The sequence below is a fragment of the Thermobia domestica genome, chromosome 1, assembly GCF_964235325.1.
Source record: "Thermobia domestica chromosome 1, izTheDome1.hap1.1, whole genome shotgun sequence".
In the NCBI taxonomy this organism is placed as follows: Eukaryota; Metazoa; Arthropoda; class Insecta; order Zygentoma; family Lepismatidae; genus Thermobia; species Thermobia domestica.
In genome coordinates, this window is record NC_137454.1 from 260,456,369 (window position 1) to 260,471,403 (window position 15,035).

A 15,035-nucleotide genomic window follows, 5' to 3' on the forward strand; every position below is an offset into this window, starting at 1 on the left:
ATGTGTGTGTGTGGAGATATTCCGCGGACGTACGAGTTTCTTTTTTTTAGTGTATTACTATACAATTGATCAACACAAAATGTATTTATCAACCTCAAGGTATGGAGAAATTACACGCTCCTGTCCTGCCCCCGTGATTGACAATTTCCATAGATGTCACAAGGAGCATGTTTCTAGATTGCAGTTCTTGAAGAAGGGAAAGAGTGCAAATGAAGGCGCTTATGAAGCTATGGGGACATTTTGTGGCAATTTTTTTTTAAACATGTAGACTCTAAAAAGGCATTTCAGAACCATTGAGTGAAAAACTGTTTTAAAGCTATAAACCTTGTAATCTTGGTTTCTGTTTCTTTTCCTCTGAATTGAAAGAGTATAATACGTCACACACTACTTTAGACAAGGAGAGGTGAAGGAGAGTGTTGAGTTGGATTGAATACCAGGAGCAAGTAGTCGATCGAAACGTGTTATTGAATATGTAAGCAAGAGTTCATTATTAATTTAGTGTTAACATTTTGTAACTATTTCTAAGCCGTGAACTGTACACGCATGGCATGGAAAGAAATTGGATGCCCCATAATTTGGCTGGAAACTGGAACATGTAAAATGAAAGTTTTGACACCAGCAGGGGTGCCCACAAAGGGAGGCCATGACGCAAACTGCGTCATTGAAATATTTGGGGGTTAAATATATATAAATATGTTTGAGGGGGGTGTAAAAATTAATCGAAAAGTTTTTTTTTTCATGGAAGAACACCTACAGATAGACAATTGAGGGGGGGTGCGTCATGGACATGAGGGGGGCTGGGCGACAAGTACCAAGGTCGAAGATTTTTGCACCTGATGATCATCTTCGTGTCATTTCTCGCAACTGCGAATAATCTTGAAAAAAAATGAAATTTTGAGTTTTACGTCCCACGGTTATGCCGGTTAGGCTAAAGGAGACGGTGATAATGAGTAATGAATGAAATGGTGGAATGAAGAAAGTGGGAGGAAACGGGAGAACCCCGAGAAAACCCACGCACACGGTGTTTGTCCACCACAAAGTTCACTTGGCGGGAGTAGGGTTTGAACCCGAGACCCCTAGCACCAGAGGTGAACGCTCTACCACTGAGCCACCGCGGCCCCTGCGAATAATCTTGTCGCAACCATTGTGAATGTAGAAAAGTAAGGCTAGATTGTTCCGCAATATGTGAACTATATAGTGGACTTTCTGGTGGTAATTCTCCTGCCTACGACGATGTTATCGACTTCGATGACGTGTATATATTGTTTAGCTAAGAGTTATATTTCATCCCGTTTGTCATATTTTCTGTAAATTTGGTAGGTCTAGCTTGCTTCCTTCTATGGTTAAAAATGCCGAAAATACAAACGTAAGCAACACATTCTACCACGTGGTAGGTTATTAACCTAATTTCTTGTTGGGAGTTGTAATAGGTTGGATTAAGAGTGCTAGGGGAGAGCAGTAACCTAATATGTAGGTTGTAGTATGCGGTTTTGGATAGGGGATACGGGAGATATTAAGTATAGATAGTAAGTATACATAAAGAATAAAAAAGCAAAACATAATTATAGGATGATAGCGATCCAAACAACATTGTTCGTAATGTGGATTTTGTTCAGGATTATATATTAGCTAAGGAATAATGAATTAAGGGATTATGAAGCCAGATCGCAATCTGTTAAAAACATAATTACTAAAAAAGGTAAATTCTGGAGTTTTAGAACCTACGAAACCATAAAGCAATTATTTGGTGCAAAGGTTTAAAATGGATTGGAACAGTCCGCATAATTCTAGTTTTGAAGAGTAAAGTACAGGTCAAAATGATGAGAATCACAGCGGAAGAAGATATGAAAAAAAAAGCATTCGGGCGTATATACTACAAAGATTGTGAGGAACAAACTATTCAGAGAGTTGAAAGGTAATTAGCACATGAAGCCAGCTTTAACTAGCGTGAAAATACGAAGAGCAGCAAGGGAAGTGTCAGACGGAGAATGACTATAGTACTCGCGCCGAGTCGTGAAGCTTGGGCTCTAAACCAATCATAGAAATACTTTGTTTGAGCTCCGACACATCGGGAAACTTCGGTACAATTCGTGGAGCCGCTTCCCGAGCGCACACTTGGGGAAACGTCAAACAGCTGAAATTCACTAACAAAGTTGCCAAACTTTGAAAACATAGTAAATGAGTATTTAAAAATAGCATTTAAAAATTACTAATAATAACACCTCACAACACTGATCAGTGTAACAATTATTCTAAAAAGGTAATAATAACACGAATAGTAACAACGAAAATATAACGTAACAAAAAAAAATAATGAACAAAACGGAACTTTGCGCCAATCCGACAACACTGTACTCTCGGGAGATATCTTCCGTGTAGCACGAGAGACGACACTGACAAAATTTGATGGGTGGGGGTTGACCAGAACACACCCTCGCGTTCTATTGGGTGCTGAAATCGGTAGATCTAGGTCAAGCTTCACGACTCGGCGCGAATACTATACCAACAGCTAGAAGCAGGAAATTACATCCTAGGGGCAGAAGTGGAGAGTTGGTGTCATTAAGAAATTAAAGATAACTACACCTACTGGTTTTTATTCCTTTGTAAGAAGAGTGTTGGAAGTTGTAATATTTATCCTCTTTGATGATTCATTATTACAACATATATAGGTGAATTGAGACATTCTTTTGAATATAACACTGGTATCGTGGTTCATTCCTTTTAAATTTTGGGAGGTATACATTGGCTCACCCTTAAATTTGGGAATTGTCAAAAATAAAACTTTATAAATATTCTCTAGGACATACATAGATATTTCTGTAAATTTGGTTACCCCAGCGTATTTTCTTCAATGGATGACTAAAATTTGCTAAAAATATATACGTAAGGAATACGTGATATTTTGGCGAGGAAACTTGAATTCATCACACAGATCTTCTATCGCATAGTATGATGCGGGAGATTTGAATGCTGTGTCCAAGATCTATGGCTTTGAAACTATTTTTTTTTTTTTTAAGTAACGGTAAAATTAAAACTTTTCAAACTAAAATTTTTAAAACAAATTTTCAAAACAAATCTTGTGGAACTAAAAATGTAAAATCTAAAAAAATTAAAATTTTAAAATGGAGTTCAAACAAAAATTTATATCGAAAAAATTGAAAAAGTCAAGAAAAATATTTAAACAAAATTTATGAAATAAAATTTTAAATCTTTTTTCTCTGAAACTACAAAAACTTTCAATTTAAAATCTCAACTTCATTTTTATCAAAGAAAGTATATTTTCAGCAGAAAAATTGTAATAAAGGTTTCACGATTAATCGTTACACTAGTGGCGTAACTATGTTTTATGGGCCCCCCCGCATTAACATTTTATGGTTCCCTGTATCTATCAATAATGAGTTAAAAGCATACAACTAGTAGTACTAAATATTCATAAATGGAAACCACTTTGTTATACATATGATTTATTCAATAAGTTTCAGAATTGAAGATGGGGCTTTTTTCTTTGCAGTCAATGACGTCAGTCTTCATTTAAAGTAGCAGGAACGAGTTAAATGGTTTCCTCCTTGTTTTCCTGTCAGCAAAATCCTTTACTAACTCCCGTACATCCATTTTTTCACCTTCGTCCGCATTTATTGAGAGCAGTGCTAGATTACTTAATCTATTTTGGCCTATTGTAGTTCTTACATAGTTTATTATTATTAATTTCAAATTTGAGAACTACCTCTCCGCGGAACTAACAGAGACAGGGAGCGTCAAAAACGACAAATACGCGGTAATAAGTTCTAAAAAGCTAGATGCCAATGACATATTTCACAATTAAAAGCCTTGTGAGATCAAACACCGAATTCTGAACACTTATGTCAGACTTCAGCTGTTTCACAAAAGCAAATTACTTCAATCGAAAACGAAGAACCAATATCACAACTAAGTTCTTTGAATTATCTGGGCCTTTCATTATCAGCGAGATGTGTATATTGGCAGGAAACAAAGAAAAATTTGCATAATGTATCATGCAAAGACATGAAACGACAATGTAACTTAATTTGTCAAATAGTTTAATGTAAATGCTAATTCTAAAGTTTGATTCACTGTCATTGAGACTACTATCTTCACACAAGTCATCAAAATAACGTTTGGCCTTTTTGAATTGTTTGCATTTCCACTTTTCACACAGTTTAATTGCTTCTTCAGATTATTGTAGGGTAAAGGACCCCTTAGATGTGTCGACGCCACCCCCATTGAGGTGGTTTCGCGCCGTGGTAGTTACGCCCATGGTTAACACTATACGGTTTTTAGCTATTCGATTAACAAAATTAAATATTTTTAACTAGTCTATTACATCAATTATTTTAGATTGTGTGTCGTAACTACTATTGTAACGTTTAAAGTGCTTATTGAATAATCAGATTTCACCAACTTAATTTCCATTCATGACTGAGAAGTTTCAAATTTTCAGCGTGTTTCAAAATTTGGAAACTACAAAATTTTCTGTAAGTGCAAACATTTCGAAACGAAAAATTTCCAGCCTAAAATTTTAAAAACAAAATATCAAGCAAGTTTGTAATTTAAAATAAAATTTTAAACATGGTTTTCTAAATAAAATCTATAAAATTCAGAACAAAAAATTAAGACTATTTTTTCACTAAGTACAATTTTTTAAAAAGAAATCAGTAGGTATTTTGTTTTGAAAAATCAAACTTTTCAAACAAATATTTTTAAATTCTTTAGTGAGTCCAGTTTTGAAAATTTTAGAACCAAAATTTCTAACAAAAAGTTTTAAACTAAACAAAAAAAATTGAGTTCAAAGATTTTCTAAAGAGTGTCAGTGAAGAAAATTTTCAAAGAACTGGAAGTAAATTTTTAGGGAGTTCAAAATTTAAAAAAAAATTCAAACCAAAAATTTTCAAACAAAACGCTTAAAATAATTTGCACTAAATGCAAAATGCCTCAAACAAAAGAAACCAAACTAAATTTTTGTAACAAAATAGTCAACAGATAAAAGATACTACACATGCATCAAGCTGTTAGGTCTATCAAGGCACGCAGTGGAAACATCCATTTTTACATGTATTGTCGCAGGATTTAGTGGATGTAACAACTTATTTTGTGAAACAGTTTCTGTATAATCTTTCTTGCATGACTAATACAGAATGACAACTTTTATGCGACGGCGCCGGTACCAGAACAAATTCATTATTCTTCCACGAATTAAATATTTTCAACACATGACGCACTATACCTGATATTAATGATCATGTATGTGAAGTGATATTGTTGATTTCTTCACTTCAAGAATCGCATCATTTCAACATTAGTGTCGTATTGAAAGAACTTTGTTTGTGATCGCATCACAAAGCTATGAGCTGAGTTTTGGGTTACTTTGACTCAAACTTATTCTGATGAGTAGGACGACTCAAAATTCATGTAAAATACAGTAACTATCCATTGTATAAAATATCTGAAATTGTGTTAAAAACAAAATTCTGCAAAAATGCATTAAGAGTAATATTCGCACATGTGCATTCTTTCAATTATTTGATTAGAAATGAAATATGAATTTTACGTCCTACGGTTATGCCGGTTAGGCTAAAGGAGACTGTGATGATGAGTAATGAATGAAATGGTGGAATGAAGAAAGTGGGAGGAAACGGGAGAACCGAGAAAACCCACGCACACGGTGTTTGTCCACCACAAAGCACTTGGCGGGGGCTGGGATCGAACCCGGGACCCCAAACACCAGAGGTGAACGCTCTACCACTGAGCCACCGCGGCCCCAATTATTTGATTAGATCAATAACGTTGATAAAAGACTGAGTAGTATCATACATACTTCATTAATGTCATTTTTATTACTTTCCACCTCTTTTTAAATACAGCCAAACTCGGGTGAGAGGGATCGTAAGAATGTCTACTTAGAGGTATCTCACTTAAGTTTCTTACCGAGCCGGAAATTCCCAGTAATAGAAGTTTGTTATCCAGATCCCACATATTTAACAATATGAAAGTAATCACCCTCAATTGAAGTTTTTTTTAATTGTATACGTTAGTAGGATACAATTTACTTAGAACAATTTGTCCCTTTGCCTGTAACAGGAGGACCCCTTTGCGATTCAGAAGTGCTGGCTCCAGAGGTTTGAGTTTCTTGAACACTGTTCAACTGCTGACAGTACACAGTTGCACTGATCTGACGAGCTGGGAGCAGTTCCCGATGCACGATGGCACGAGCAGTCCAAACACTGCAGGATCTTCTGGTGCAGTGCTGGTTTCGCTGTTTTGGAACCGGTTCTTGGAATGCTAACCAATGACTGCGTCGTGGAGCTTCATCCAGGACCCACTTATCACATGTCAACACCCTGTCCAGACATAGCTCCTTCCTCAGACGAGACAGCAAAGAAATAGGTGTGCTCGCGTTGCGTTCTGGCCCAGAATAAAATCATGTGGAACCCATCGACTCAACTTTTAGTGCTTCCCAAGTTGACGGAGGTACTGCCGAATGGTTTTTCACTAACACTGAATTGTAGTCCCAGTTCCTCACATTTCTTACCACTGTTCGCCTCAATTGCTGCCAGAGATTCATTTTGTACACATGTTGGTCTTCGGGCAAGTGGTGCGTCTTCTAGTGTTTCGTCACCGTCCTTAAACCAGTGTTGAATTCAAACGTTTTCACCCGGGGAGGAATGTGAACTCCTCGGGGGCAGGGGGTTCTGCATTTTTGCAAGAAAGCAGCATATTTAACAATTCCATTCACATGTACATCTTACCTAATATTACGACTAATTGCCGATAAATATTCAATGTGAGATTATATTTAAAAAAAAAAAAAAACAATTTTATCTAAAACATTAAATAAAGAGTGGCAAAATTATTTCAGACTAAACTGTTATTTACAATAGCTATTTTTATTTCCTATATTCAGTAGTTACTGTTATTAATTTAGAAATTTTTAAAAATATTTCAGTTAACTTTCAGATATTCCTATGTATGTTTTAGGACAAAAAATATTTGAGAGTTATCATTCTTTCTCTTACTTCTGATTCTAAATGAAGCATATTAGCCTTTGTGTCTTCACTGCATACACATCAATAGTTTACAAAATCTTCAGTAGGATTAGTGCAGTCTCGTGGAAAATCAGCGCTTGGGGCGAGAGTATACGACGGCACCCCCGTACATGAGAGGTCAACAGATCAGCCGCGAAATGTGAGAAAAATTTAAAAAGTAAACCCTGCTTTTCCTAGATTTTGAGCACTTATTCCTTTCATATTTTTTATTATCTTATATAAAATTATATAATTTATATAATGTATATATAAAATTTGTTTTTTTCTTTTTCCCCTCCCGAATTTTCTGCCCCTTACTTCGGCGCCCGGGCCGTTGCCCAGCTTGCTCCTCCCCATGGCACGGCACTGAGCAGGATCTTCGTCACCTTCAATAGCACTTTCACTTATATACTACTATTATATTGATAAATTCTATATAAATCTCTAACCCAGGAGGGATAACTGTTTCTTCCTGATCTCTCTAAATGGCGCCCTCTGAACCTCACCCTTTGTCTAACTTTTAAAGAAATGCGTTTTCTTTAACAATCGTAAAACACATTTAAGTCTTACTTCCGATGCGAGAAATGGGATTTAGGTCGCTGTATTTCAAGTAATGCAAGAACTGTACATTTTCAAGAACTGAAGTCTGCTGACAGAGATCATATGGAATGATCGAAAGATCTTTCCTATCTTTCCTTTCCTATCTCAATCTGTGCTAGTTTTACCTAATATATAATATAGGGCGAGAGTATAGTACCTACTAAAATACAAACCTTTCTTCAACAGTTGACAATTTCATGTCCTGCTAAACTCGGTCATAGCGTTAATACAGGTTTTATTGACTATTTGGTATTCTATCTTAATGTTACATGTTTAATATTTATATAGAATGGGTCTGAGTCATTTATATGTAGCCTATATTGAGAGATCCGATTTCGTCTGCACGTGCACGGAAAGAAAAGCAAATAATTGGGTGAAGTAATTTCTACATTTTGTGACTGAAATTTTAGAAGTTTCTCCGGGGGATTTTTTCAGGGGGCGATTCCTCCGGCTAGCCCCTAAATTCATTCCTGCCTTAAACTTTATCAAAGGCCTGGCATATCTTCCACCCCGCTGCAGCGGAGTTTGACCCCAGCTTGAACTCGTACAACATACGTCCTTATGACGCTCGGTGGAGGTCTCATGTTCACTGTCCTTAAGAAAGTTTACGGTGTAAGTGAACTGCCACAACCAGGTAGTATGTTTGATATACCCACACCAACAACTGACCTTCGCCTTATTTCCATTCGCATGCAACTCACGGCGTGAAGCCAATTGAACAGACCTTCAAAAAGCAACAGAACTTTCTTGGTTACCGATGTAGTAGTAGTAGTAGTAGTAGTAGTAGTAGTAGTAGTAGTAGTATAAAATTTCATTGAAAAAACTAGTTAGTTGATGCCAATTAAGCTGATTTGTAATCCTTTTTGCAATTATATTGAGAATAGAAATCCTGTACCATGTGTCAATTATTTAGTAGTGTGTAAGTAATGAATCTCTTGGAAGTTTTCACTCCGATAATTCCAAATTATTTAACGGTGCAGTAAATCAAAGTTTCTGAACGGAGACTATATTCGTGTTACTAATATGGGAAACTAATAAGTTTAAATTTAACTTTCCATGGAGTTAAACCATGTTTCTTAATTTTGTGGCCTCAATCCATTGGAACATTTTATTATGTCTGCATATAGAAATTAAGGGATTTTAAATGCAAAAAATAATCGAAGGTTAGTAAATAATAATTTATTCATATAAAAGTTTTTAAACTAACACCCAGTTCATATTTTAATTTTCAGAGTATCTACAATTTATTATGCCTTGAACAATATCTAAGATAAATTGTACCCAGTGAACTTTGATTACTTTAAAGCTCTAACAAATATACAATTTTTTAAATTATAAAATATACATTGAATACAAGGATTACACTGCTTCACAACGAAAGTAACATGCAAAAGATAAATAAATTTTCAAAACAATATTTTTTACGTAATAGGAGCAATTTCTTACGCTTACTTAGTTTAAATCCAACATGCATCTGGAAGCTTATTCACATTTTATGAAGGATGTGTGTTAGTATTTCTAATAAATTTCAAAAAATTTAATAGCATTTGTAATTATTAAAGCAAATCTTTGGAATCTACGGAAATGTGTAATAAAGCCCTTAATCTATATTCTTGTAATACACACACAAAAACACTACTTTAAAGTTTCGCCCTATCACTCACATGAAGGATCACTATTTTACAGAATATAAAAATACAAAAAACAGCAAATGTAAGATGTGCCTAGTCAACAGCATTTAGGTTCCCAGTGTCACTTGTAGAATTTTCACTCACAGGCGTTTCCTCAATTTTTGCTGGCTCCTGTTTTCGATTAAAAACTTGTTCCTAGAAAAATAAAAATATAAATACACAGATCTTCCCTTTTAAAGAAATTTAATTCAGCAATACAATCTCAAAGTAAGCGATTGAACGGTCATAATGTGTTCTATATATTTTAATAGCATGTGCAGCGCCACTAAGGCAAACTTAAACTAGAAATTAGTGCAATTAGTTTTAATTTTCCAAACTTTCGTTTGAGAGAGAGGGGAGTGTCAACTTAGAACTTCAATCTACATGTCCAAAAAACTTCTTACCTTGACGTCAACATTAATAAAATATACTTACATTGACTTATTAGTTCACGGGTATTACTTATGTAGGACAAAATATGGGACCATAAAACTCTTAAGTAGCAACGTGTCAAATGGCCCACTGAGCCAACGGAACGTATTGGTTCTACTAGAATTGGAAAGTAGACAGATCTACACAGCAAAAATCTCGAGTCCTCCAGCTGCCTCACTACGCTAGACCGTACAAAAATTCCCCTTATCCTAAAGAAACAATTTAGCACACATTTCATTCGAATACACCGAAGAAGGTGCAAATATCTTCTGTGGATCATAACTGCAGCCAGGGAGCCCTCTGGTAACGCTGTATATAGTTTCTCTGGAAATGACCTGGAACAACTGGCCAAATGATCTCATGAAAGTTTGCTACAGACCCAAGAGGAATATGTTCTGAGATTACACAATCAGCAGACTTCTAACAATTTCGTTACTAATCTTGCTTCCATATTTATACAAAATATGCCTCTAATCTATCAATGAATAAAAGCAAGGTGTTAATGTAAGATATTACTTTCAAAAAGCTCATTATTTCTTTCCCTCCTCACAAATGATCTGAGGAATTTTAAAATCTTGCAACAGGAAGCTCCTCTGACATGATTTCGCATCCTGCACAGGAGCACTTCAAGGTTGAAGAACTTATTTGAGTTTGGAGAGTTCATTCCCTCTAGTCTTGAGAGTCACGGTAAATAAATTAGATTTTACTAGAAACTTGCAGCAGCACAATAAGTCCTGTAAGTAGTTTTATACCCTTGACCTCAAAGCCATGAAACTAACTTTTAAACAAATGGTGATTTCTCCGTCGAAATATTCTTTAGATTAAATTTGAAAGAATAGATTGACAATGAAAACTGAAAGTGAGTTACTATGGGATATCCGTACTACTACTACTACTACTACTACTACTACTACTACTACTACTACTACTACCACCACATTTCTTACAGTAAATTCATAGTTCTGCACTTGCTTCTTGCTGAAATGTCAAATTCATGCTCACCAAAAGCGGAATTTGAAATATTTAAAATTGTTTTGAAAGAAGACATTTGGAGTTTCGAAACATTTTGGGGGGAACATTATGTAGGTCCGAGACTCCCGGATAAACCAGCACGTCTGAGGGCCCTATATATTAAGGAACCGGGCTTGACTTCAATGAGTGTCAATATTAGTTTTCTAACCTTAATGAATTTTGAAAATTTGATATCGAACAGAGGCTCCCAAGTTGGATTGTGTAATGCGCCATACGCCCATCAAGCCTATCAGCAAATCATTTTCGATACATCTCAGCTCTTGAACCTTCACCACAGCTGACCATATCATTTGAGGTAGTTTAGGTTCTAGTGTTAAGGCAGAAACCCCCATATTCTTAAACAGACTAATACCTAGGGAAACAATTGATTAAGACTTATGATTTACGGAAATGTGTTATGCAATTCTGTCATCCTGAACGAGGTCTCAGTACAGGAATGTCATTCTCACAATGACTTTATGTAAGATCTTAAAACGTATTTAGTTGTTCAAGATATTTAATATGTGTGAGTAAAAAAATCTTTGCATTTGGAATAGATCAATGGAAAAATCTTAAAACATTACATACTGGGTAGTTTGTCTCAAGTCGTACAGAATGTAAGTTGTATAGAAGATATTTTAGTTTTTTTTTTTTTTTTTTTTTTTTAATTTACGTGAGGGTAGTCACGTTAGAAATACTAGAAATAAACATTTAAAGTGCTATGAATATTAACATATAATTCGAAGTGCTTGTAAGTTTTATTAGCAGCTTTCAAATAATTTTACCATCAGACGTCTCTTGCAGATTGTACACTAAGAAAAATATGAGAAGCAATGAAAAGTTACCAGGAAGTGTATGCAGAAATAGTTGAATAGAGCATATTTAGTGTTGGAAAATTGGAGACTAAGAATATTAGACAAAGAAAGCTCATCATGACACTACGAAACTACTGGAAAAGTTTCCGCAATCAATATGAAAAGAACTTCGAAAGTCAATAAAGCAATTTTTAGAATTTAAGGTCTATACACTTTTGCATACTCTAAAGCCAATTTTGGAAGCACTTTCTATTGAGGCTGATACCTCGAAAATTGCTGTTCATAATGCGTAAACACCTGCTTTGGGCGACAGAGCTCTACTACAAATACTTTTTATTTATGGCAACAAAAGTTATTATCTGATCAAAATTAGAATACTTTTGCACGTTGGATTCCGAAAGAACATGAAAATTCGTATTGAGAAGAGAAGCTACATCACGGGGTTACCAAGATTACAGGAAAAGAAGCCAATCAACGTAGTATTCGTTACAAGCAGAGTAGTTCTGTAAAAAGGAACAACATTACAATGTTAACACCTTTCATATTCAGTAGTGTGTGTTAATCGAAGTGAAGATATCAAACTTAATGCCTGAGAGTAATAAACGGCGTGGCAACAAAACCTGTGTTTTTCCAAATGTCAATTTGTTTCTTTGATCGAAGTATAGGTGATAAATTAGGTGAGTACGGGCAATGAGTCACTAATTCGACATTTTTACTTACCGAGTGAAAACTTGTTACTGTGGTTAATGATGAAATGATTTAAGTGTCCTATGAAATTCATTGATGAACTCTTGCAAGTTGTTTTATACCACTTAGCATTTACAGTCCTCAGATCGAAAACTGATTGCCACATGTTCGGTATAACCGAAGAAAATCATAATGGCAGCACACTTCGGTAAAACAACTTTTGTTGGTTTCTCACTATGAAACACCCAAATAGTGGATTGCTGTTTAGTTTCGGGTTCATATAAAAAGATTCAAGTTTCTTTCCTGTAGCTTTTTGTGTTATACCAAATTTGATTTGCCTCTTGAATTTTTAGCATTTCTTTGCACAACTGACACGAGCTTGTTTGTGCTTTGGTCAAGTTGCATTAGTCAATAGCTTGAAAGTTTACGTACGCTCAGGTGCCCATGCAAAACCTAATTTATTGCTTTCATGTCGGTTCAAGGATGCTAAATCACGATGTCATGAGATTCTTTCATGCACAGTATTAACATTACTGGCAACGTCACATTGATGGACGATCCTTCATGTAATTCAGAACAAATGTACGACCACGCTGGAATTCGGAAAGCTAATTGTACGTAGTAGGGTGGGTAAATAAAGCTGATTTTTGAATATAGAATTCGAATAGTCCAAAAAATTGCGTATTCGCATGCTAATAAAGGAAAAATATTTTTCCATTACTAAATTTTACTGCCAGTAGGGTAGAGGAATAGAGATGTATATACCAGCTTGAGGGTTTAAACTACCACTCAGTATAATACGGTAGAAAGCAAGTTAAGATCTTGCAAAATAACGAGGCATATGCCGAAAATCACTAAGAAATCCTAGATCCAGAGATTAAAAGAAACTTTCCCACCCTAAGAACATGTGATTCGCAATAATAGTGGTTGAGAGGCATTAAATACGAGTTGGGTTACAGTAGGATACTGAAAGAGGAATAAACAGAAAATCCTGAAACATACTTCAACACATGATGCCAAGGACTAGATTGAGCTGGTTGCTTGGACAAAATTTAAGCTATTATCCCCTCCAATGATAAAATATTTTCTGTTACGCTTTCTACCATATATGAAAAATAAAACAGTTTGAATTTAAAAATTTCCCGTCATACCCAAACAGTGGAAAGATGTGTAAAAATTTATTATTACCAAGGCCGCTGAAAAGGTAGTTTTAGCAAGAATAATTATGAAATGGGCAAACTAGTGATTTCAAATTTCAATATATAGAATCATTCTAGGGGAAAAAATAGCTAAATAGTTTTGTATATAATTTAATACAAAAGTAAGTGTTACCAAACTAAGAAAAGAATCAAATTTTCACTGAAATTCACTAAGTTTAGGCCATATACGCAAACTAAAATATACCATCCATCATTTTAAAATATTTTTGGCGTTGTATATAATATTATGTAATTTCATACTACAAGAAGTTACAAAACTTAATTCTTAAAATTTGAACGTTAAGAAATTTCAGTTTTTGGCCTTTTTAAACTAGGCTCTTTACGCAAATTGAGCATATAGTAAAGTATAGTTGTTTTCTTAATATTTTCTAGTTTGTTGGCATGTGAATATACAACGTTCCCACACTATCAGAATTGGACATTTGAAAATTCACTTTTGACCCACCCTGGTAGTTCTATTTGATCGTGCTTCATTTCTGCAAGCCAAATGAAGTCGCTCGATGCATTGATTCGGTGTTAAACTACATTTGAAATCAAAGCATTGTTCGAAAGGCTTAAAAGTAATTTCTATTTCTCTACGAAACAACTACAAACTACCGTGAAAAAAAAAAGTTTAATCAAGGATAAACTTCTATTCCTTCGAGTTTTCATAGTGGAATACTAGAGCAACTGTACTAGTTTGCAGAAACTTTTCCAACAGCCCTGGTATATGAAAGCTTAGTGGAAAAAAAAAAGGATAATCCTATCGAGACAAAGACTGACGGGAAACAATCACGTGACCTTAATTCGCACAGCAAACATGCAATAATGGTAGAATTCTTACGACTACCCATAAACCAAAGTGTAGACTATATGTAATAAATTTATACAATGCGCAATCGATATGCAAATTTTTAAACCTCTCTCTTCATTATACAATTTTAGAGTTTAGGTTGTGACAGTTATAGCTTTCAAATTTGTGTGGCAGTGATTTCAGAAAATTTTATTCAGGTGAAATTTCAATACACTTGAGGGTGAAAAAGTATTACGAATATACTGAGAATCTACACAGAGAATATATGGTCCCTGAGGGAATTTCTTTAATCCGAGAGGGAAATTCCCCGGGCTACCCTATGAAATCACTGATAGATGCATATTTATGTTTGGTGTGTGTGGTTATTTTTGAATTCTAGAGTAACTACTCACCAAGACATGTACTGCGAAGTTGTTAATTTCTTTCAAAGTTTTCTGGAGTCTCGTGAGCTGTTCTTTGGTTTGAGCAATAAGAGCATCTGTTACCGATTCCAAATGTGCAGTCTGTAAAAATTATCGAAATTTTTATTTTAATCACTTGCTCAGATTTTTAGAAAGTCACAATATTCTGAAGTTTCAAAAAAAAAAAAAACCGACAAAAAGTAATTATATTCTTATATTTGTAGAATTTATGTTTGTATTCACATCCTGTCATCCAAAGCCAACAGAAAAAAGTTCCTAAACAACGAATTTAAGTTTATACAAAAATAACTGCATTTGGTCACTCCATATGAAGTAATCCAATGAGGGTTGCATGACCATTTTTAA

General features: G+C 34.9%; 1 protein-coding gene across 3 annotated transcripts in view; it reads right to left on the reverse strand.

Moving 5' to 3' along the window:
• Positions 1–9,246: 9,246 nt before the first annotated feature.
• The window catches only part of LOC145660730 (lipid storage droplets surface-binding protein 1-like), a 190,911-nt gene continuing 185,122 nt past the window's right edge, over positions 9,247–15,035 (reverse strand). For 2 of the 3 annotated variants that reach the window (XM_081726140.1, XM_081726131.1), the window contains exons 7-8: positions 14,661–14,771; positions 9,247–9,466 (exon numbers count right to left, since the gene is read on the reverse strand). In XM_081726140.1, coding sequence (XP_081582266.1) covers positions 9,365–9,466; positions 14,661–14,771 — 213 coding nt within the window. In that variant the 3' untranslated portion in view covers positions 9,247–9,364. The remainder of the gene's footprint in view (positions 9,467–14,660; positions 14,772–15,035) is intronic. The other variant, XM_081726148.1, reaches the window with a different exon arrangement.